Genomic DNA, 20,565 nt, shown 5'->3' on the forward strand with positions numbered 1-20,565 from the left:
TCTTTCTTTCTTTCTTTCTTTCTTTCTTTCTTTCTTTCTTTCTTTTTTTTTTTAGTTTTTAAGTTTTTTATTTAATTTTATTTTTAAAATTTCACTTAAATTCAATTTGCCGACATATAGTATAACACCCAGTGCTCATCTCATCATGTGCCCTTCTTAATGCCTGTCACCCAGTTACCCACCCCATCCTCTTCCCACCTCTCCTTCTGCAACCTTTTGTTTGTTTCCCAGAGTTAGGAGTCTCTCGTGGTTTGTCTTCCTCTCTAATAGTGAAAGGGACCATAAGGGAAGGGGGGACACCGAGTGGGGAAAAATTAGAGAGGAAAAGCTGAGGTTTCATTCAACCTGTTGTTATGGAGAGAAGAGCTCAGAGGAGATGGACAGAAGGCCTGATGGCAAGTGTTGAGCAGGAGACAGACAGTAGAGGCACCTGGGTGGCTCAGTCAGTTGAGTGTGTCTGCCTTTGGCCCAGGTTGTGATCCTGGGGTCCTGGGATCAAGTCCTGCATTGGGCTTCCTGCTGGGGGGAGGGTGGAGTCTCCTTCTCTCTCTCCCTCTGCCCCTCCCTCTGCTCATGCTTGCTCTGTCTCTCAAATAAATAAAATCTTAGGGGAAAAAAAGGGAGGGTGGAGCAAAAAGTAATGGCTAGGCTCATTTTCCATCCCATCAAAGAATAAATTCTTTAAACTAGCATTTCCCAATGAGAGTTCCATGGAAAACAGGCCCTGAGAGGGTCCTCAAGAAACAGGTTCAGTGCCTCGTTCTCTGATTCTCCAGAACACAGAGACTAAAGCAAAGCTTCCATGCTGTAACCTAGGTGCGATCCCAGGGCAGCCAGAGTGAAGGGAAGTGGCAGCAAGGCAGGAAAAGAGGGAAACAAATATGATGTGTGGCATTACTGAGCTGGCCACAGCTTTACCAAGAGACCTCCTGCTGCTTGCTCAGTCATGGGAGATGTTTCTAGAAGGCCATAAAGAACACAACACGACTCAAAGCAGTTCATCAGAGGGAAGAATTTCGTCTGTCTCAGGATCGAAGTCAGCTCCCCAGAGTGTGTTTAATTCCCTTGCACTTCCAGGTTGTACCACTTGACCCCTTCGGCCAGCTGCAGGGGGTGGGGGGAGGCTAGATGGCTACACCTGACTCTACAGGCAGTGGAATGAGCAGAGCCCCCGTGGCCCACTTAGGTGGACTGGACATATGGCTGCTGGAGCTGCTGCTACTCCCCATGGTGGCATGGGAGCGGTGGGCAACAGTGGTTCTGCGGTAGCCCAGACTTAATCCAGGGAAGGCCAAGCCAGCCACCAGTGCTAGGGGATGGTTGAGCAATGACCAACGTGAAGTAGCATCCGGGGTCTCCACAAACAAGGAGCCAAGGGGCTAGGAGAGAGGTGAGGCTGAGCGCATCCAAGGAGACATATTATTGGGCCTAAGACACTGCAAACTTATAAATTTGAGTCTCGTTTGAATAACAGGTGTAGATCTCCAACAGCTCTACTTAAGGGGAAGGCTCCTCATCTGGGGCCAGAGCAGTCTTGATTCTGGAAAGATGGATCCATGGGGAGAAGCCGTGAAGTTTTTGCGCTGTTGGAGTGGTCAAGAGAACATGATAGGGTCCGGTCCAGATAGGTTCGAGTAGCTTTTTGTCTGCAAATGGTCTGAAGGTATACCCAATTCCTGGAAGTAAGTTTTGGATGTATGTTACCTGAGGAAAAGGGGTCAGGTTTTGGATTGTACTGGCTTTCATGGTTAATGGCTGACACAGTTTGCCCTAGGGACATAACATACTGTGTAATTAGAATAACAAGAAAAAGAAGCCCAATTAAAAGTCCTTGATAGTTGACAAAAATCTTCCAGTCCAATAGTCTGACCAATCATTAAAGGAGAGAGAGAGATCTCTTAAAGTACCAATTTGAGTATTTATATCAGTTAGTAACCCTGTCACATTTTTGTGATAATTTGGAGTATATACATAACACTCTGCTTTTTACTAAAGTATAGGTTCCTCCTTGAGCTGCAGTGAAGATATTTGGTTTTGGGGGGCGACTCCAAATCTGTGGAGTGATACAAGTTGGATGTGGCTAAAGGTGGCTGTTGACTGCTTGGTTAAAGCGCCCATTTGCAATTTTACATCGATAGATATAGTCCCAATTGTTTCTGGGACAAATATGGCTAAGGAATAAAACCATCAAGAATATGGCTAAGGGATAAAACCTCTTTGTGTGTGTGTGTTTTTTTTAAGATTTTATCTATTTATTCATGAGAGACACACAGAGAGAGGCAGAGACGTATGTGGGGGGAGGAGAAGCTGGGTCCATGCAGGGAGCCCATTGTGGGACTCAGTTCCAGGACTTCGGGATCATGCCCTGAGCCAAAGGCAGAGGCTCAACCCTTGAGCCACCCAGGGGTCCCTTATTTTGTTTTTAAAGACTTTATTTATTTATCTTAGAGAGAGAGAGAGACAGAGATAGCAAGAGAGAGCCACGAGCAGGAGGGGAGAGGGAGAAGCAGACACCTTGCTGAGCAAGGAGCCTGACGTGGGGCTGCATCTCTGGATTTCAGGATCATGACCTGAGCCGAAAGCAGAAGCTTAACCGACTGAGCCACCCAGAGTGCCCCAAGAAGCCCTCTTTGTTTGAAGTCTAGCCTTAACATCCTGATTGTAAAGAACCGCTGGCAAGTGGGAGAAGACTTATCCAGGAATTCGGGCATCCCCAAGTGCATCATCCAATCCAGTCATAAGGAAAATGAGACCATCTATTTTCTCCACAAGTCCGTAGTTAACCCAATGGAGTGGGGGTAGGCTCAGGCTTTTAAGGATCCATTTTGTCATCCCAGCTACACAAATTTGGTCAAGGTGCTAGTTGAGTTGTACAATTGTTGGGGAATCCATTCCATTTTCCAGCTGTTTAAATAATCATATGTCTATGGGGTCCTGTTGTTGTCCCTACAGGATAACAAGAACAAAAAGATCGTTTATACATGAGCTACTATGGCAATTTCTCTAATGTTTGCCTCAAGTTGATCAGCTTAGGCAAACAACAAACACTGAAAGACGATCAGAATCGAATTTAACGTCCGCAGAGGTGTATTATTGAATCATTATTTTTCTCTCTGTGATCACCCTAATTTCTGGAGATAGGCAAATCAAGTATAACACATTCGAAAAACAAGTTCAATATTAACAAACTTGACTTAATCATTTAATAAGCTCAGCAAGAATAGTGATTGATCAGAGATCTTTCAAAATTTGCTTTGCTGGAACTCTTTATGAGGAATCTCAACTGAACTTTTGGTAGTGTCTCTAGGCCAGAAGCCAAGACCAAATACTTGCCATCAGACATGCTTGTAATACCTGTGGATTGGGCAAATTTTGCTTCTTAAGGTCCCCCAAATATCTTGAGGTTCCTGTACCTGCCAAGAAGTGACATTCTTTACTTACCTGGTAAAGATGCTGGGAACTCAAAGCAGGTATCAAGCCAACATTTTCAAGGGGATTTATTGGTTTCATGTTCATAAAGTCAACTTTAGTTTCTTAAAGGTGTCTGGTTGCATCTGAGTCTATGCAGATCTCTTTCAAATATGACATTCTAGTCAACACCTTCGTAAAATAATCGATGTTCCCATTGGTGTCCTGTTACAAGGAGAACAAATTTTTATTGAATTTATGCAAATAACTATGATTGCCACGAATGAAAGAATACTCACTGAGACTTTTTGTATTTCAGAAGGTTTGGATAGAGAAAATTTAAATGCTTCATGGTACTTGAGTGGCTCAGTCATTTGAGCTTCTGACTTTTTTTTTTTTTAAAGATTTTATTTATTTATTCATGAGCGACATAGGCAGAGGGAGAAGCAGGCTCCCCACAGTGAGCCCAATGCAGGACTCAATCCCAGGACCTCAGGATCACACCCTGAGCCAAACACTCAACCACTGAGCCACCCAGGCATCTGGAGCTTCTGACTCTTGATTTCAGCTGAGATCATGATGTTGGGCATGTGAGATCGATCCCCGCATCAGGTCTACTTAAGATTCTCTCCCTTTTCCCCTCTTGCCCCTTGCACACGCATGCGCTTTCTCTCTCTAAAAAACAAAAGAAAAAAATTTAATATCTTAGGAGAATAGGAGAATAAAATAGGAGAATAAAATAAAATAAAATAAAGCATATTAGGAGAAAGTTTCCTTAATCTGAAAGAGCAAACATTGGAGAGCCAGCAATGTTTTAAACAAGATTCACAGAAACTATAATCATTTTCCTCAGTTCATTTAGTTCTATGGTACTAATTTTTGTTCAGTTCAAATGCAGCTTTTTAGTTAGTTCTGGAAATTCTTACCCATTTCAGTTTTATGATCTTAAATATACCAAATACTTGTATTTGTCAAAAGCTCTTTTTATGAATCTCCTTGAAGATGAAACACATTTCACAAAAAGCATCAGAACAATAACTATGGATATTTGTAATGATCTGATATGAGAGTTCATTATGAGGCAATTGACAAGGAAATCAGTTATTTCTGTGACACATCAAATCTCAGGGAAGTTTGTTAAAAACTTTAGGAAGTTTCAAAGCACATTCCTAAATAGGATTTCAGATCATCAAAGACCTGCTAAAGACAAACATAGAAACTGGTTTTTCTGGGCAAAGAAAAGAAAAAACAACTTTGTTTACATTTTCTTATCAAGAGCAGACCAACAATCCAAGAAAACTTAATCTTTTTAACAGAGAGAAAGCAGAATTTCAGTCTTATACCAGTATACTTTAAAAATCCACTCATTTCAGGGGCACCTGGGTAGCTCAGTGGTTGAGCATCTGCCTTCAGCTCAGGGCGTGTTCCTGGGGTCTTGGGATCAAGCCCTGCAGGGAGCCTGCTTCTCCCTCTACCTATGTCTCTGCCTTTCTCTGTGTGTCTCTCATGAATAAATAAATAAAATCTTCAAAAAAAATTCACTCATTTCAATTTTTGTTGGTCCTGACCACACATAATACTCCTTTCCAAAGATTTCCCTTCATAAACCTTCCACAACTTTCTTTTCCATTCAGATTTTGTCCCAAGCCGTTTCTCTCCAACCAGTTTCACTTTAGGACAAAATTACTTTTTTTTCTCTCTCTTCAACAAAAGGAAATTTTGTATTTCCGTTCCTTATATCTTTCTTACACATCTCTTAGTCTCCTATCTTCGGAGTTGCTTCCCTTTTTTTCATCAACCTAAATTACATTTAGCAGAATTTTGCACCTCAGTCTCCAGTGAAAACTAAGCAGGAACCAATTGTGAATTATTATACCAGAATTCTTTAGATGGCAAATTTATGAATCAAGCACAAATCGTGTTCTTCAACACTCAAAATCCTTAGTTCCTCTGCAGTAAGAAGTCAATCACGAACCTACGTTCAGGATTCATTGCTCTAGCTCTCCATTCTATTTGGAGAAGACCAAGATGTCCAATGAATTCAATCCAATTTATTATCCAAGCGAAACTTTGAAGTTTCAGGTTACCAAAGACTATCTTAATAACTGCCCATGAAAACTTCAGGACAGAAAAGTTCACCATAATTTTAAGTCCTCATTTTGCTGACAAACTGCAACAGAGATAAAATGATCTTCAGCAAACCTTGGTAGAAGTTTCAATGAATTTAAATACTGAATTATGTTCCTCTTAGGTTCACTAAAAAGCCAATCAATCTGTTTCCCATTGTCAATTTTTACCTGGGGCCCTGGTGGGGAAATTTGAAGTGGTCGGTGTAAATCCAAGGGGGTGCTCTTTACTCCTTGATAGCAAGGGTAGAAGGAGGAGCCAATGGCATGGGAGTCACCGTGCACTGTGTAGGGACCAGTTATGTAGGCTGCACCCAAAGTGGTGCCAAAACAGGGAGAGGAGAGGGAGGCAGAAGAGGTAAAGTGCTGCAGAGGACAGAAAAAGCTGGTTCCTGGTTCTTAAAGTTCACCAGCTCAGACAGATGAGCAAACGCCTTATTTTTCCACCAGTAAGAGGGAAAAGGCAGTCCATATCAGGCCAGAGAAGACAGGGGGTGTCCCTGAAACAAAAGGAGTTTTGGCAGCTGCTTGGGAATATTCCTTAAAGTCCCCATCCGGAGGTAGACTAACCACAGTTGGCTCCTATTATCATAGCCATTAACGTAGGAAATGAAGGAGGGAGAAGCCCCCACATGCAGCAAGAGTAAGCTAGGTCTGTTGGGAGGAGGAACAATCAGAGAGTCAGTATCCAGTAGGTCAGGAGGTGGCTGGTTAGCAAACACATTCTGTAAGAGGCTCCTTAGGTCGAGGTCCTGATTTAGGGCTATGAAACCAAGCGAGACATGTATGGGACTTGCCACCATATGGAGTTCAGCAGAGAAGGTCAAGCTGGAAAATAGTATAAGAAAGAGGCCTGTGAGAGGGCCATATCTCTTGATCTAGGAGTTTGTCAAATTTGCTCCAGCTTTTAAGAACACAGCCCAAGGGGATCCCTGGGTGGCGCAGCGGTTTAGCGCCTGCCTTTGGCCCAGAGCGCGATCCTGGAGACCCGGGATCGAATCCCACATCGGGCTCCCGGTGCATGGAGCCTGCTTCTCCCTCTGCCTGTGTCTCTGCCTCCCTTTCTCTCTCTCTCTCTCTCTCTCTCTGTGTGTGACTATCATAAAAAAAAAAAAAAAAAACTTAAAAAAAATACTCTTAAAAAAAAAAAAAGAACACAGCCCAAGGGCGAGTCCAAAGGAAGAGAGAGGTCCCATTTGTGGGAAAGACTGGATGCCGATTCCCAGAGGGGTGCCCTTGCCAAAGGGAATAGAGATTCCACTCCTGGTCACCATTTCCCTCAGGAGTTCTGCTGAGCTGAGCAAGGACCAGATCTCTATGAGGCAACTGACCCTTCTGGTGGTGTCCCATCTCAGAAAGAGGTAGCAGCAAATGGCATAACACTTCCTGTGGCGGTGTCTCCTGGCAGCAGGTAGAGCCAGATGCCCTTTGGCCAGACCAGGTGGGAAAAAGGATGTGGAGGACTGACCACTCAGATGCGTGGGAACATGTTTGCCTGCAGATCAAGATGGCAAGCTGGGGCCACGCCAAAAGAGGAAGAAGGGTGGAGGGTGAAAGAAGCCAGGTGGCTGAAAGTCAGCCAGCCTCAGGAAAGGGTCTCCACCGAATCCCTAACATGAGGGGATTCTCTGGGAGGCGCAGCCAATTGTGCTGGACTTTGGGAGCAGACCTCGGGAGGGAGTAAGAAAGCAGACGAAGTGGGTCCTTCTCCCTCACGGGCCTGACAGGCTGACCTGCTCATCCAGTCCTCAGACCTGTAGACCATGCCAGGGAGCCGTGGTCGTGGCCACGGCCTTCAGTCATCTGGGAGGTACTAGGGGTAGACTGAAGTGGGGCTGAAAAGAGAAAGGAGAGGGAGAGAAGGGTCACTTCCAAGGGCAGAAGGGGATTTCTCTCACCCTTTGGGGTAAGGGTAGTCCAGCTGGTTCCCCCTTTTGGCTTTGGTTCCTTACCACACAGGAACCTCGCAAGGAATTTTCAGTTCCCCAAGGAATGCTAGAGTTGGTCCACTGAGGGAAAGTCCTGAGAAATTCCGGAAGAATCTGGAAAGAGTCCTGGACCAGCAAAAGCTCCCTGCACAGATGTGTGTCAGGGTGGAGAGGGCACAAAATCTCCCCACGAGGGCCACCAAATGTGGTGGCTACATGGGGTGTCTCTCTCCATCAGATAAGGGCCCCTCAAATGCGGGCAACTGATCGAGTGAAGCCTGTGGCGCTGGCAGTGATAAGAATTCACCTGAGGCCGAACAAAGGAGATAGAAGTTTCCTGAATATACCTGTAAGGGAGAAGAGGGCAGAACAGCAGAGGAGAGATTGTCCGCAAGGAGGCAGTGGGTGGCAGCTGTTTTTAAAGGGGGAAGATGAGGCCGTAGAGCAGCATATGGAAATTCCCCCTTGTTTGGTAACTGTGCCTAACTGTAAGTAGCCCATTGATTAGTTTGGAGCAATGGATATTTTGAGGTGTGGCCTGGTGGGCCTGTCTGTATTCAGCCAGGTGGTGGCTGAAGCGCCTTCTACAACATTCCATTGCTCAAGCCTGTTTGCCTAAAAGCGGCCTCTACACAAATTGTGTAATATGTTACACACAAGTACACAAAACAAGCTGTAGAGTTTAACAGACTACTGCATAATGAGATTCTGTGCTGCTAGTCAAGATTCTGTGTGTGCAAGTCAAGAAAAAGACACTGCCAAGCCCCCAGAAGCCCTCATGTGGCCCCTTCCTTGGAGGTAGCCACTATCCTGTCTTTTTTTGATAACCATACACTTGCTTTTCTTTATAGTCCTAAAATATCTTCCTATAGAAGACTGAAGGAATTTGCAGCCAGAAAGAGGGAGGTTTTCATCATTTTGAAATCACAAGAACCAAGACGTCTGGGTGGCTCAGCAATTTAGTGCCTGCCTTTAGCCCAGGGTGTGATCCTGGAGTCCCTGGATCGAGTCCCACATCAGTCTCCCTGCGTGGAGCCCTCTGCCTATGTCTCTGCCTCTCTCTCTCTCTCTCTCTTTGTGTCTCTCATGAATAAAAAAATAAAATATTTTTAAAAATCACAAGAATCAGTATTACAACCTGTCCACATTCTGCTTCCAGATTTCTTCTCCAGGTTACTGATAACATGAGAAACAGATATCAGTTCACTATCTTGTCACTTATCAGAGAGAGGGAAGGCAGTTAAAGCCAGTAGTCAAAGTTTAAATTCCAGGGAGGTATCTCTTGACCGCAAGTAGGAAGATCTCTACCTTGCCACACAAGAGGCTCTACTTGTCCTCGCAAACCAGAACACTTAAGGCTAATATGAAGGGTTCTTGATCAAAAACTTCCTTTAAGATCATGCTGTAAGAGAGGAAAACTTCAAAGGGGTTAGTCCAATGGATCTTCAATATGGTTCCATAGCCTGCTACATTAGAACCACCAGAAAAGGTTTATTTTTTCCCAAACCTTTAATTAGGAAAAATTTCAAACATGGAAAGGTAGAGGGAATGGTGTAATGTACCCCCATCGGTCAGTTTCAACAGTTAATGACACATTTGTTTCTTTATCATTACCCACTCCCAGCACTGGGATTATTTGGTGACAAATCCCAGATATCATATCATTTTATCCTCCAATACTTCAGATAAAGGTATTTTTATTTTTTAAAAAAATATTTATTTATTTTAGAGAGAGACTGAAAGCTGGAGTGGGGAGGGGGCAGAGAGGAGACAGAGAGAGAGAATCTTAAGCAGGCCATGCTGAGTGTGGAGCCTGACATGAAGCCAGATCCCACAATCCTGAGATCCAGCCAAAATCCAGAGCTGGATGTTTAACCAACTGAACCACCCAGGTGTCCCTAGATAAAGGTATTTTTAAAAATCAAAGCCACTATAGGGGTGCTGGGTGGTTCAGATGGTTAAGCGTCTGACTCTTGGTTTCCCCTGGGGTCATGATCTTGGGGTTGTGAGATCAGGCCCAGAGTTGGGCTCTGTGCTCAGCAAGAAGTCTTCTTGAGATTTTCTCTCTCTCCCTCTGCTCCTCCCCCTGCTCATGTGCTCTCTCTCTCTCAAATAAGTAAATAAATATATCTTTTAAAAAAATCATGGGGTGCCTGGGTGGCTAAGTCACTTAAGTATCTGCCTTCAGCCTAGGTCGTGATTACAGGGTCCTGGGATCGAGTCCTGCCTGCATTAGGCTTCCTGTTCAGCGCGGGTGCCTGCTTCTCCCTCTCCTGCTCTGCCTGCTTGTGTGCTCTTTCTCAAATAAATGAATAAAATCTTAAAAATAAATAAAAAATAAAAAGTAAAAGTAAAAATAAACAAACCCACTATACCATAAAAAATAAACAATAATTTCATAGCAGCATGAAACGTTGAGGTTTCTTTTTTAATTTATTTATTCATTCATGAGAGACACACACACACACACACAGAGGCAGAGACATAGGCAGAGGGAGAAGCAGGCTCCATTCAGGGAGCCCGTTATGGGACTCAATCCTGGGACTCCAGGATCACGCCCTGGGCCGAAGGCAGGCACTAAACCACTGAGCCACCCAGGGATCCCAAACGTTGAAGTTTTAAGCATTATTGTTCCAGGGATCCCTGGGTGGCTCAGCGGTTTGGCACCTGCCTTTGGCCCAGGGCGCAATCCGGGAGTCCTGGGATCGGGTCCCGCGTCGGGCTCCCTGCGTGGGGCCTACTTCTCCCTCTGCCTGTCTCTCTGCCTCTCTCTCTCTATGTCTATCATGAATAGATAAATCTTTTAAAAAAAACCAAAACATTATAGTTCCCAGACCTACAGAAACAGACCTGTGGAATGTGGAAATCTGTATCTTTATCTGTATCTTCTAACTGTAGGCTCTCCGCCCAGCACTGAGGCCAACTCGGGGCCCCAACTCATGACCCTGAGATCAAGACTGGAGCTGAAATCAAGAGGCAGACACTTAGCCAAGTGAACCAGCCAGGTGCCCCTGGAATTTATATTTTTAAAATAAAGTTCCTCAGGTTGAGGTCTGAGGACCTCCACAGAGGACCTCCTGGCAATCTGTAGTCAGGTATAATATAAGCAGACCGAGCACTTTTTTACTATATCAAAGTCTTAACTGGTCAAGCTCCTGTAAGTCAAGTCCATCTTCTTAATTTAAAGGAAATCTGGCATAAAAGTTTTTAATAAAATGAATATATGCACCTGAATCCAATTTTTTAAAAGATTTTATTTATTTATTCATGAGAGACACAGAGAGAGAGACAGACAGACAGACACAGGCAGAGGGAGAAGCAGGCTCCATGCAAGGAGCCCCGACATGGGTCTGGATCCCAAGTCTCCAGGATCACACCCTGGGCTGAAGGTGGTGCTAAACGGCTGAGCCACCCCTGGGCTGCCCCTGAATCCAATTTGTAAATCTACATTTCTAGAGAACTTATCAATGTGCTCTGCATCAAAGGGAACAAAAGGGATACAAAAAAAAAAAAAAAAATGCTTTTTAAAGCATTAACATTTTGCTATCAAATAAAAGATTCTGATTGAGTTGGTTTGATGCAGGGTTTTGGAACCTGCATTTTTAAAAAATATTTTATTTATTTATTCACGAGAGGCACACAGAGAGAGGCAGAGACGTAGGCAGAGGGAGAAGCAGGCTCCCACAGGAAGCCCGATGATAGACTTGATCTCTGGACTCTGGGATCATGATTCAAGCCAAAGGCTCAACCGCTGAGCCACCCAGGCGTCCCAGAAACCTGCATTTAAACACCTTTTCCAAGTACTGCTGATTTGGACTGGTTTTTAGACTATACCAGGAAAACCACAAAACCTAAGGTAAACGTTTTTCACAGAGTCCAGAGGAGGTGGAAAGGCACTCAGTGGGGACCCAGTCTAGGGCGGCATGGTGCTGCCATCCTCTCTCCTTGCACCTAGTCTCCAAATAAAATGACTTTTGTCTGGGAGAGACTGAGGTGCCCCTTTTTATCCCCAGCGGTGTGGACAAGTGACTTGCACCTGAGACACTTGTCTACGTGAAGGGACATTGCCAAGCCACGGTCCCCTAGACCAAGGACACTGGGGATGATGGAGTGACTGGGCAGAGAGGTCAGCAGTCCGGAGTTCTTTCTATATAATCCATCAGAGTTCATCCATTAGGCTAGGCCATAAGGTCCTGACACCACCTCCCCCAAGGGACCGCTGTGAGGGGACACAGCTTAAAGTGGGTGGTGGGTGCACCAGGCCAACACAGGCAGCTTCTCCCGCGGAACACCACGTACGGCACCTTCCTGGGGCTTCTGTGAGATGCTGCGGGGCAGGGAAGGGAGGGTGGCGGTGATTCTTTGCAGATGGTCACTGCTGCTGAAGGGCCACACTGCTCCGTGTAGGGTGGAGATAAAGCCACTCCAGATAGCAATCGGGGCGCGCGGGAGGCGGGAGTCACAGCCAGTCAGTCACAGCCAGTCCCAAGGAGGCCCTTGCCCCAGGCCCAGGGCGGGCACGTCCCGCCCCAGGAGACCCCTAGCCCGAGCCCAAGAACGCAGCCGGCCTCAGGAGTCTCCAGCCTGAGGGCAAGACACACCTGGCCTCGGGAGCCGCATTCCTGTTCTCAGGGGACCCAATCCCACAAACGGAGCTCGGCGAACTCCTGGGCGGGATGCGGCCGGCCGAGCGCGGGGGAGAGTGCGCGCAGCCGCCGCCCAGTCCCAAGTCGGGCGGGGGCGGCTCCTCGCGGCCCGGGGGCGCCGGGGCCGAGCGCTCGGGGCAGCGCCGGGGAACCCTTTGCGGCCGGCCTGCCCTCCCCCACCCCGCGGCCTTTTGCACACGACGCGCAGCTTCACACGGGGAGGCCGGGGCCGGATAAAGCGGCGGGCGCGGGGCGCAGCGGCGGGCGCGCACGGGCTGCGGGGGCCGGGGCTGCAGGGGGCCGGCCGGGCGCGGCGCGGGCGGGAGCGGCGGCGGGAAGCAGCGGGCGGGCGGGCGGCGAGCGGGGCCCTCCCGGCAGGTGGGTGCGCGCTGCGCGGGGGCCCGCCCGCAACTCCCAGGGCGCACGGGACGCGGCGGCGGCGCGCGGCTGCCCGGACCCCGCGGGGGCGGCCCGGGCCGCATGGAGCCCACGGAGAAGCAGCACCTGGTGGACACCAAGTCCGGAACCCGGTAAGGCGGGAGCCGCGGGGCCCAGGGCGCGGCGTCGGGCGCATCTCCCGGTTCGCCGCGGGCTGGACGGTTTGGCCGGCGGCTCGGCCGGGCCCACGCGGAGGGGGCGGCGGGAGGCGGGGGAGGGGATGCCGAGCTCGGGCGGGGGGATCAGCCCCCCACCTCGCGACTGAGCCGGGAGCCTGACCCCCGCGCGCTGGTGCGCTGTCGCGTGCCTGGAGCCCCGCCCCCGCCCCACACTTTGCCCCCGGGCAGTCCCGCCCTGGGAGGCCCTGGGTCCCCAGGTGCACAAGAGGGGCGCCTGCCCTCCTCCCTGAGCCTGAGCTCTGTTCCTTCTCCGTGCTTGGCTGCGCTGGCCCTGCGCCTTGGCTAGTGCCCAAGGTCTTTGCCTCCTCCGGGCCCCGGGACGGGAGAGGGGGGTGGGGGGGGGGGGAGGGACACCCTGGGCCAAGACCCCGAGACTCCTGGACTGTCATTTCCCCAGCACCCCGACTCCACACATGAGTTTCTGGTTACCCTTCAGTGACGGTCGGGCTTGGCGTGCCCCTCGCTACTCTTTTCGTTGGACACATGGGAACCCCAGGCCCACAGAGAGAGAGGACTGAGTCGGCCCTCCTTGCCCCCCACTCAGAGCTGAGTCCGCCCTCTCCCGTCCTCTCCGGCCAGGTCTTACACGGGATCTCTGTGGCAGGAGGGGACTGGCTGGATCCCTCTGCCCTCACCTGGCCTGGACTTGCAGGCCATTGAGTTAGTCGCTGAGAGTAACCATTACTGTCATGCCCAGAAGGGTCCTGCCAGTCACCTCGAGCCCAAGAAGGAGCGGGCCCGGCGACAGCTTTATGTGGCCTCTGCCATCTGCCTGGTGTTCATGATTGGGGAAATCGTTGGTAAGGACTTTTGTGCTAATTAAATGAAATTGGGTACATGGATAGTCTCATGATCCAAAAGGCTTTCCTCCAGGATGTTCTCAGTAATATTATACTAGTAGCCCCCGGGGCGTCTTGCCTGACTCCGGTAGAGTATGTACCACTTGATCTCAGGGTCGTGAGTTCAAGCCCCACGCTGGGTGTGGAGCCTATTTAATTAAACAAAACAAAACAAAAACTAGTAGCCCCATTTATTGAATATTCACTATGCTGTTGAATATTCAGTACACTGAGTCTTTCATATACAGGTTTTCTCATCCGGTCCTCATGACAAGCTTGTATTGTCATGTGGGTGCTGCTATTCTTCTTTTACAGATGATGAAACTGAGGCACATTAGGGTTAAGTAATTTGCTCAAGGTCACACACATCCAGTGTGTAAGGGATGGCCTGAATAATGCCTAGAAGGAAAGACCATTTACTGAGTGCCTACTATGCTTTCCAGGCCCTATTTGAACTTGATTTTGACAATCACCTTCTAAGTAGATCGTGTCAGTCCCATTTCACAGACAGAAGTTGAGGCTTAGAGAAAGTCACTTGCCCGTGGTTACACAGCTATTGGGTCCAGAGGTCCCAAATCCACAGTCTTTCTCCAGAACCTGTGATTTCTCTGCTGCATGCCCAGTCTGGGAAGTTGGCTCCATGAGGAGCTGATAAAACTTTTCCGTTTCCCTGGTCCTGCTCCTGCAGGTGGGTACCTAGCTCACAGCTTGGCAATCATGACCGACGCAGCCCACCTGCTCACCGATTTTGCCAGCATGCTCGTCAGTCTCTTTTCTCTCTGGATGTCCTCCCGACCAGCCACCAAGACTATGAACTTTGGCTGGCAGCGAGCTGGTAAGGACCCTGGTTGGGGTGCGGATGGGATTGGAAGAAGGGGTAGGTCAAGACATAGGTTCTTTGGTGGCTGCCATAGGTGGATCCCTGAGTGAGTCCAGGAGGGTGATTTGGGTTGGGGAAGAGGATGTGAGTTGTGGCTTCTGACTTCTGCTAGGTCCTAGTCTGATGGGGGAGCCCTGGCTCCCTGTCCTCTGGGAACTTCTGGTCTGCAGGGAAGGAGAGTTCACTTTCCTAAGAAATGAAATGGCCAGACTTCAAGAACGAATGACAGTGGAATCAACTCTGCACGTAATTCCATGTGGAATAATTTCCTCTGGGGGGAAAGGCCAGCAAAGCCTTCTGGAAGATATAGGCTTTAAAACCCTTTTGGTTCATCTCTGAGCTGCATTGTCATTTTCTTCATGGGGGATGGCCCAGTCTCCCATCAGAAGCCTCAGTTTGTCAGCTGAGCAATAGGTACATATTTTAGAAAGTCAGTTTCTTTACAAAAAGGGTTGACTTCATAAACTCCTTCTAGCTCTGATGTGATCTGACATATGTGTGGTGAGGTAAGGTATGACCATGCCAGCCATACCTTCCGCAGAGCCGAGGTGGATCCAGGCCCTGACTTTGCAGGGGAGGGGCGGAGGGATCATGGAGGGATGAGAGATGGGGAGGCCTCCTCAGTCTTCAGGCCCCACGCTAAGATTGGTGTTGGGGGTTGGGTTCTTCCTCAGAGATCCTGGGAGCCCTGCTCTCTGTACTGTCCATCTGGGTCGTGACTGGAGTGCTGGTGTTCCTGGCAGTGGAGCGGCTAATCTCTGGGGACTATGAGATCGAAGGGGGGACCATGCTGATCACATCGGGCTGTGCTGTGGCCGTGAATATCATGTGAGTGTGGCCTCAGTTCCCTGTGAGGCCTCCCTCCCACTTTTCACACACACATCTGCACACCTGCTCTCAGTGGAAGGAGGCCATGCATAGGCCGCAGGACGAGAATTTCCTCCTGGTCTGAGCTCTGGTTCCTGAAACACCTCTCTGCCTTAGGCCTAGACTAAGGCCATTGAGAGCTATGAGTCTGCGGCAGCATCAACTCTACCCTCGCTCCCCTCTTAGATATGAGTGGATAACCTGGGAGCCTTCATTCCTGAAATGGGGAGGGGTGAGTGTAGTTCTTACAGGAGCAGATGTCCCTAGGGGGAGAATCCAAGTTCTTTTCTGGCTGGTGTGCCTGAAATTGGTGTCAGAGGCAGTGTGTGTGTGGAGCATGGGTGTCTTCTTTGGGCTTCTCCCTTGCTCAATGGTCTTGAGCAAGCCACCTCCCTCTCTGGGCCTCAGCTTTCTCTTTTGTGAAATGGGATGGGGAACTAGGTGACCTCCATGGTGCCCTCCTGTTCTGAGATTTGGCATCCTTGTGCCCAGATTCAGCCTAGCATTGGGGCTGAGCCCATCCTCCTGTGGTGCTCTGAACCAAGGCCAGGTGGGTCGGGATCCTCACAAGGCAGAGGGATCCGACAGTTTGGGGATTAGGATTTTTGTCCCACAGGAACCCTACTGGGGGGCCTCTACCTGCTACATCAGTAAGCCCTTGGCTTTGTCTTTGCTTCTTTAGAATGGGGTTGACTCTTCATCAGTCTAGCCACGGGCACAGCCATGACTCCAGCCAGCAGCAGGAGAACCCCAGTGTGCGAGCTGCATTTATCCATGTGATTGGAGACTTTCTGCAGAGTGTAGGCATCTTGGTGGCAGCCTATATTTTGTACTTCAAGGTCAGAACTGGGGACAGAGGGAGGTAGGCTGGGAGGTGGGCTAGAGAGTATAGATCATCTGGGGGCTCCTCTCCACACATGGCCCTTTCTGGGTTCTAGCTCCCTCCCAGCTGTGTGGGGAGAGGGAAGGAACATTTACCCAGTGCCTAGCAAGTGTTGGCACTTATGATCTTCACAATAATCCCAAAGAGGCGGTGGTGGGGCTTTCTGCATCTCAGAAAGGTTCGGTGACTTGGATGCTGTCACACAGCTGGGAAATTGTGAAGTCAGATCCAAACCCAGGCCTGTGTGCTGCCAATGCTTGGGCCTTGCCAATCACTAGAGGCAGAATGGTGTAGTGGAAAGAGTCAGGCATCGTGGCTGAAGCCCAGCTTCACTCCTTGATAGCCGTGTGCTCTAACTGGTCCTCAGTTTCTCCATCTATCAATCGAGATGTTGGACCATTGGTGTCTAAGATTCCTTTTAGTTTTGTTCACACTTCAGTCCCTTGATCAAGGAGGCGTGGGAAGGGACTGCCTGTGCCTTGTCCTGAGCTGTGATCTGTGTGGACACAGGATAAAAGGTAGAGAGAACTGGGAGGCAGAGCCAGAGCCCAGCCTGCAGAGAGAGCCCCTTTCCCCGGCTCAGCAGTGGATGGGAAGGGCAAGGGAAGCTGAGATGTTGGGTGGTGAGCCACAGCTCTGCCTTCCTCATTTTCTGTAGCCAGAGTACAAGTATGTAGACCCCATCTGCACCTTCCTCTTCTCCATCCTGGTCTTGGGGACGACTTTGACCATCCTGAGAGACGTGATCGTGGTGCTGATGGAAGGTAATCTGGGCTTGGGGCTCTCCTTTGTTCTGAACTCTACGACACTAACAAGTTTGGCAGGGAGTGCAGGTGGGGGGCGCAGGGAAGTCCCAGCACATTGGCAGGGAGCCATGGTCTGGAGCCTGGCACAGGCTGGAAAACCTCCTGGGGCTCCAGGCCAGTCTTGGCATGGAGCTGGAGCCCTCAGGTGTGGCTGTTCCTAGAAATGTCCCCCGGACTACCTTCCCTTTCCACTAGCCCCAAGGTATCTCCTCCCTGATGGGGTGTATCCTCCCTACCTAGTCTGGTAAAGCTCCATCCCTCCCCCATACACTGCTCAGTCTCTGTCTACCTTCCCTACAGCAGGATTCCACTTCCCATTGCACTGGGGGGCAGACTGAGGTTCAGAATCCCCAATCCACTCCAGTTCAGTGCCTTCCTTTCTGAGGCCTCTGGCTCTGGAGCACGTGGCTGGGCTCTAGGGGCTGGGGAGAGGATTCCTCAGTGCTGGCAAATGGTCCACCCTGAGTTACCGCATTGACCAGCTTTCCTGTGCCCCAGGGCCTCGGGTCATGGGGCTCTGGGTGGCCAGGGTCAGTTTGAAGTGGGGTTCTGATTTGGAATTAGTGGAAGTGTCTGGTCAAAGGTCAAAGCATCTTCTTCAAGAGAATGACCCAGGTACCAGGGAGGATGCTGATGCCCAGTGTGGGGGCAGCGGCCCCCTGCATTCTTCCTTTCATTACAAAAAATAGTCATTGGGCCCTTGCTATGGGCCAGGCACTGCTCTAGGCCCTACCGATGTGGAATTTCCATTTTAGTGGGGGAATTTCCGTGGAAATTTCTCGTGGAATTTCCATTTTAGTGGGGGACACAGGCAGGAGACTAACAAGGTCATGACGTCAAGTGTGAAGAGGAAAAGACCAAGGGGCGATATGAGGGAGATCATCTGGAAGGTGGAGGCACCATTAGATCTGCTGGCCCAGGAGGTCTGCTCTGAGGAGACTGCTCTGGAACAGCAGAAACAAGCAGCGGTGGGAGGGAGCAGTCTCCTTCAGCCCCTGTCCCTGCCATCTTCAGGGACCCCCAAGGGTGTGGACTTCACGGCCGTTCGGGATCTGCTACTGTCGGTCGAAGGGGTGGAAGCCTTGCACAGCCTGCACATTTGGGCACTGACCGTGACCCAGCCTGTGCTGTCTGTCCATATCGCCATCGGTGAGTGGGCAGGCCCCCCAGGGGCAGGGTGAGGGAGAGCGGCCACCAGAGGCCTGGGGCCATCCCCGAAGCACCCAGGGACCTCAGATGTTTGTAGCACAGCTGCTTTGAACCTGGTCCCACACTGAGTGCTTTGTAGATATTATTGGGATCATCACAATCCCATTTCTAGATGAAAGAACTGAGGTTGGTGACTGGGGAGGCGGGCAGTAAGGTCACTTGCCCAGGCCAAGAAAAGATTCCTAGCCTTAAGGCCAAGGCTTCCCCTCCTCTTGCAGGATTGTGCCAGGTGTGGGGACTGGAGGGTGGCCTGGTGCAGGAGTGAAATGGAGGGGGGCTGTCCCTGATGCCTGTCTCCTGTTCTGGGGTAGGGGGGTAGGGAATGAGATAGGCTCCTGATTGTTCCTAAGGGCCCTAGAGTGAGTAAATCATTCTCTGGTGCCTCCCCTGCTGTGTCCTCTCGGCCCCCAGCTCAGAATGCAGATGGCCAGGCTGTGCTGAAGGCAGCCAGCACCCGCCTACAGGGAAAGTTCCGCTTCCACACCATCACCATCCAGATCGAAGACTACTCTGAGGACATGAAGGACTGTCAGGAGTGCCAAGGCCCCTCCGACTGACTACTTGGCCAAGTGCTAGCTGAGGCTTGGACAGGACCTGCAGGTGGTGGGGCTAAGTGTCCCCCAGGCCCGGCTGTGTTATAAAGCAGCTCCCTCTCCCGACCTCTGCTCTGTGTTCGGTGTGAAGGAACTGCCCCCTGCCTCCCCCATCTGACTATTGCCAGTTTAAGGCTGGAGACTCCGCAAGTGTAAAAAGCTGGTATGACCCCGCTCCTGCAGCTTCTGGTGCCTGGCAGGGCTGGGTTTGGGCCTAATCTTCAGCTAATGCTTTCTTGCCACCAGCCTCAGGAAAGACAGTGAGGCCCAGTGACGGGTGGCCGAGGGGAGACTGGTTTCAGGGTCCCCTTGCCCACCTGCCCAAGTCCTCATTTCAGTCTGCCTGGCTTGTACCTCATGAATCTATGAAGAAGCCCTGGGACAGAGTTTCTCCCTCTGCCTATAACAATATGGTTTAAGGAGTCCTTGGGGGTTGGGAGTTGTGAGGATCTGCACTGTCCAACCTGTCCCCCTGAGATGGGAAACCAGTGGGCACCCAAGGCCTGTCTGTGCCTTAGTCACTTCAGCTATGAGCCACACATTTCCCTTTCTTGGAGGGAGGAGGCTTGTCACCACCTAGCACCCAGCTGGTTTCTTCTTTCCTTATTCCCCCAGCCCAGGAAACTTGTGCTGACACCATGATGCCTTTGCCACAGGTGGTGGGGGTGAGGGCAGAGATTCTAGCTCGGGTCCTGCCCTAACGGGCCACACAGCCCCAGGCCCACTTCTCTTGCCCCGATAGAGTCCCAGGGACCTCAGAAACTGAAATCTGATGTGATTGGGCCAACTCTGCTGCCAGTGTAGCTCGATCTGCTCAAAACTTGAGGATGGACGATGAAGAGGAATTGGTTGTACAATGAATGGGTGGGAGACGCTGGCTTCCTAAGGTGTATGTAGATTCCTGACTTAGGGGCAGCTTGTGTTTACGAGATGAAGAGGGGAGACTTGTCCCTAGTCTCAGAGAAGGCAGCACATCCACTCATTAGGTAGCCCTGGTCTTTGCTAGCAAGTGTCCTTAGGTCTCATCAGAGAATGAGAGACCAAGGATGAACCCACCTCACAGGGTTGTTGTGAGGACTGGAGCCAAAGCCTATCAAGCTCCTGGTGTTGCTTGAAGAGTGTGTACTCTGATCATTCCGGAAAGACCCAGCATGAGGCCGCCTTGCCCAAGAGCCAGGTGGGCTTCCTAGTCTCCCCAGGAGCCGCAATGACTTTGTCTTGACTCTGCCCTGATTCATAGCAGAGAGAGGACAGTTAGTCACTTGCCTTCCCCATGAACCTCTCTCTTCCCATCTATGAAATAACCTCGCCTTTCCAGCATCATCATCCAGGCTTACACGTGAGCCAAGTCAGTGGGCTCTTCAGCCCCTCAACATCTGTGGGAAGTCATGTGGCTTGGGAGTGTGAGGCAGGGGACTGCCGCTAGCTGTATTCTATTCCACCCCAATCTCTGGGGAAGTGCCCTTCTCCCCTGCAGGCCCCAGGAACCTGGATCCTTACACCTCTCTCAAGAGACACTCATTGCAGTGCTCCACTTTTCCAGATGAGAACACCAAAGCTCAGAGAGGCTGAGTGTCTGAAGTCACACAGCCACTGTGAAGCAGGTCTAGGGTTTCTGCCTCAGTCACCCAGGCTTCCCTCTACAGCAGGAGCTGAAAACCCTCTGGGCTGCATGTTGGTCCAGTGCGAGCCCTTGGGCTGGCAGTGCCCTCCACAGGTAAGGGCCCGCTGAGGCAGTTCGGTGTCTGGGTGCCAAAGCCATG

General features: G+C 50.1%; 1 protein-coding gene and 1 long non-coding RNA gene across 3 annotated transcripts; one reads left to right on the top strand and one right to left on the bottom strand.

Moving 5' to 3' along the window:
• Positions 1-84: 84 nt before the first annotated feature.
• On the bottom strand, positions 85-12,807 carry LOC140634153 (uncharacterized). Its single transcript, XR_012031674.1, has 3 exons — positions 12,613-12,807; positions 3,442-3,633; positions 85-2,946 (listed from the first exon to the last, which is right to left on the bottom strand). It is a non-coding gene; the product is annotated as an uncharacterized lncRNA (long non-coding RNA).
• Positions 12,524-19,918, top strand: SLC30A2 (solute carrier family 30 member 2). 2 transcript variants are annotated; one of them, XM_072827707.1, is made up of 8 exons: positions 12,524-12,638; positions 13,305-13,525; positions 14,253-14,399; positions 15,119-15,272; positions 15,994-16,150; positions 16,853-16,958; positions 18,015-18,149; positions 18,621-19,918. In XM_072827707.1, exons 1-8 carry the CDS (start codon positions 12,589-12,591, stop codon positions 18,764-18,766), a joined length of 1,116 nt encoding a protein of 371 aa, XP_072683808.1. In that variant the 5' UTR covers positions 12,524-12,588; the 3' UTR covers positions 18,767-19,918. The 2 variants fall into 2 exon arrangements, with proteins under 2 accessions (XP_072683808.1, XP_072683809.1); XM_072827708.1 differs by having other exon boundaries at positions 18,626-19,918.
• The last annotated feature ends 647 nt before the right edge of the window (positions 19,919-20,565 follow it).

Source organism: Canis lupus, chromosome 5 (assembly GCF_048164855.1).
Source record: "Canis lupus baileyi chromosome 5, mCanLup2.hap1, whole genome shotgun sequence".
NCBI lineage: Eukaryota > Metazoa > Chordata > Mammalia > Carnivora > Canidae > Canis > Canis lupus.

Coding starts and splice junctions, on each gene's coding strand:
- SLC30A2 (XM_072827707.1), top strand. CDS start 12,589: ATGGAGCCCACGGAGAAGCAGCACCTGGTGGACACCAAGTCCGGAACC. Junction 16,959..18,014: donor GATCGTGGTGCTGATGGAAG/GTAATCTGGGCT, acceptor TGCCATCTTCAG/GGACCCCCAAGGGTGTGGAC. Junction 18,150..18,620: donor GTCTGTCCATATCGCCATCG/GTGAGTGGGCAG, acceptor CTCGGCCCCCAG/CTCAGAATGCAGATGGCCAG.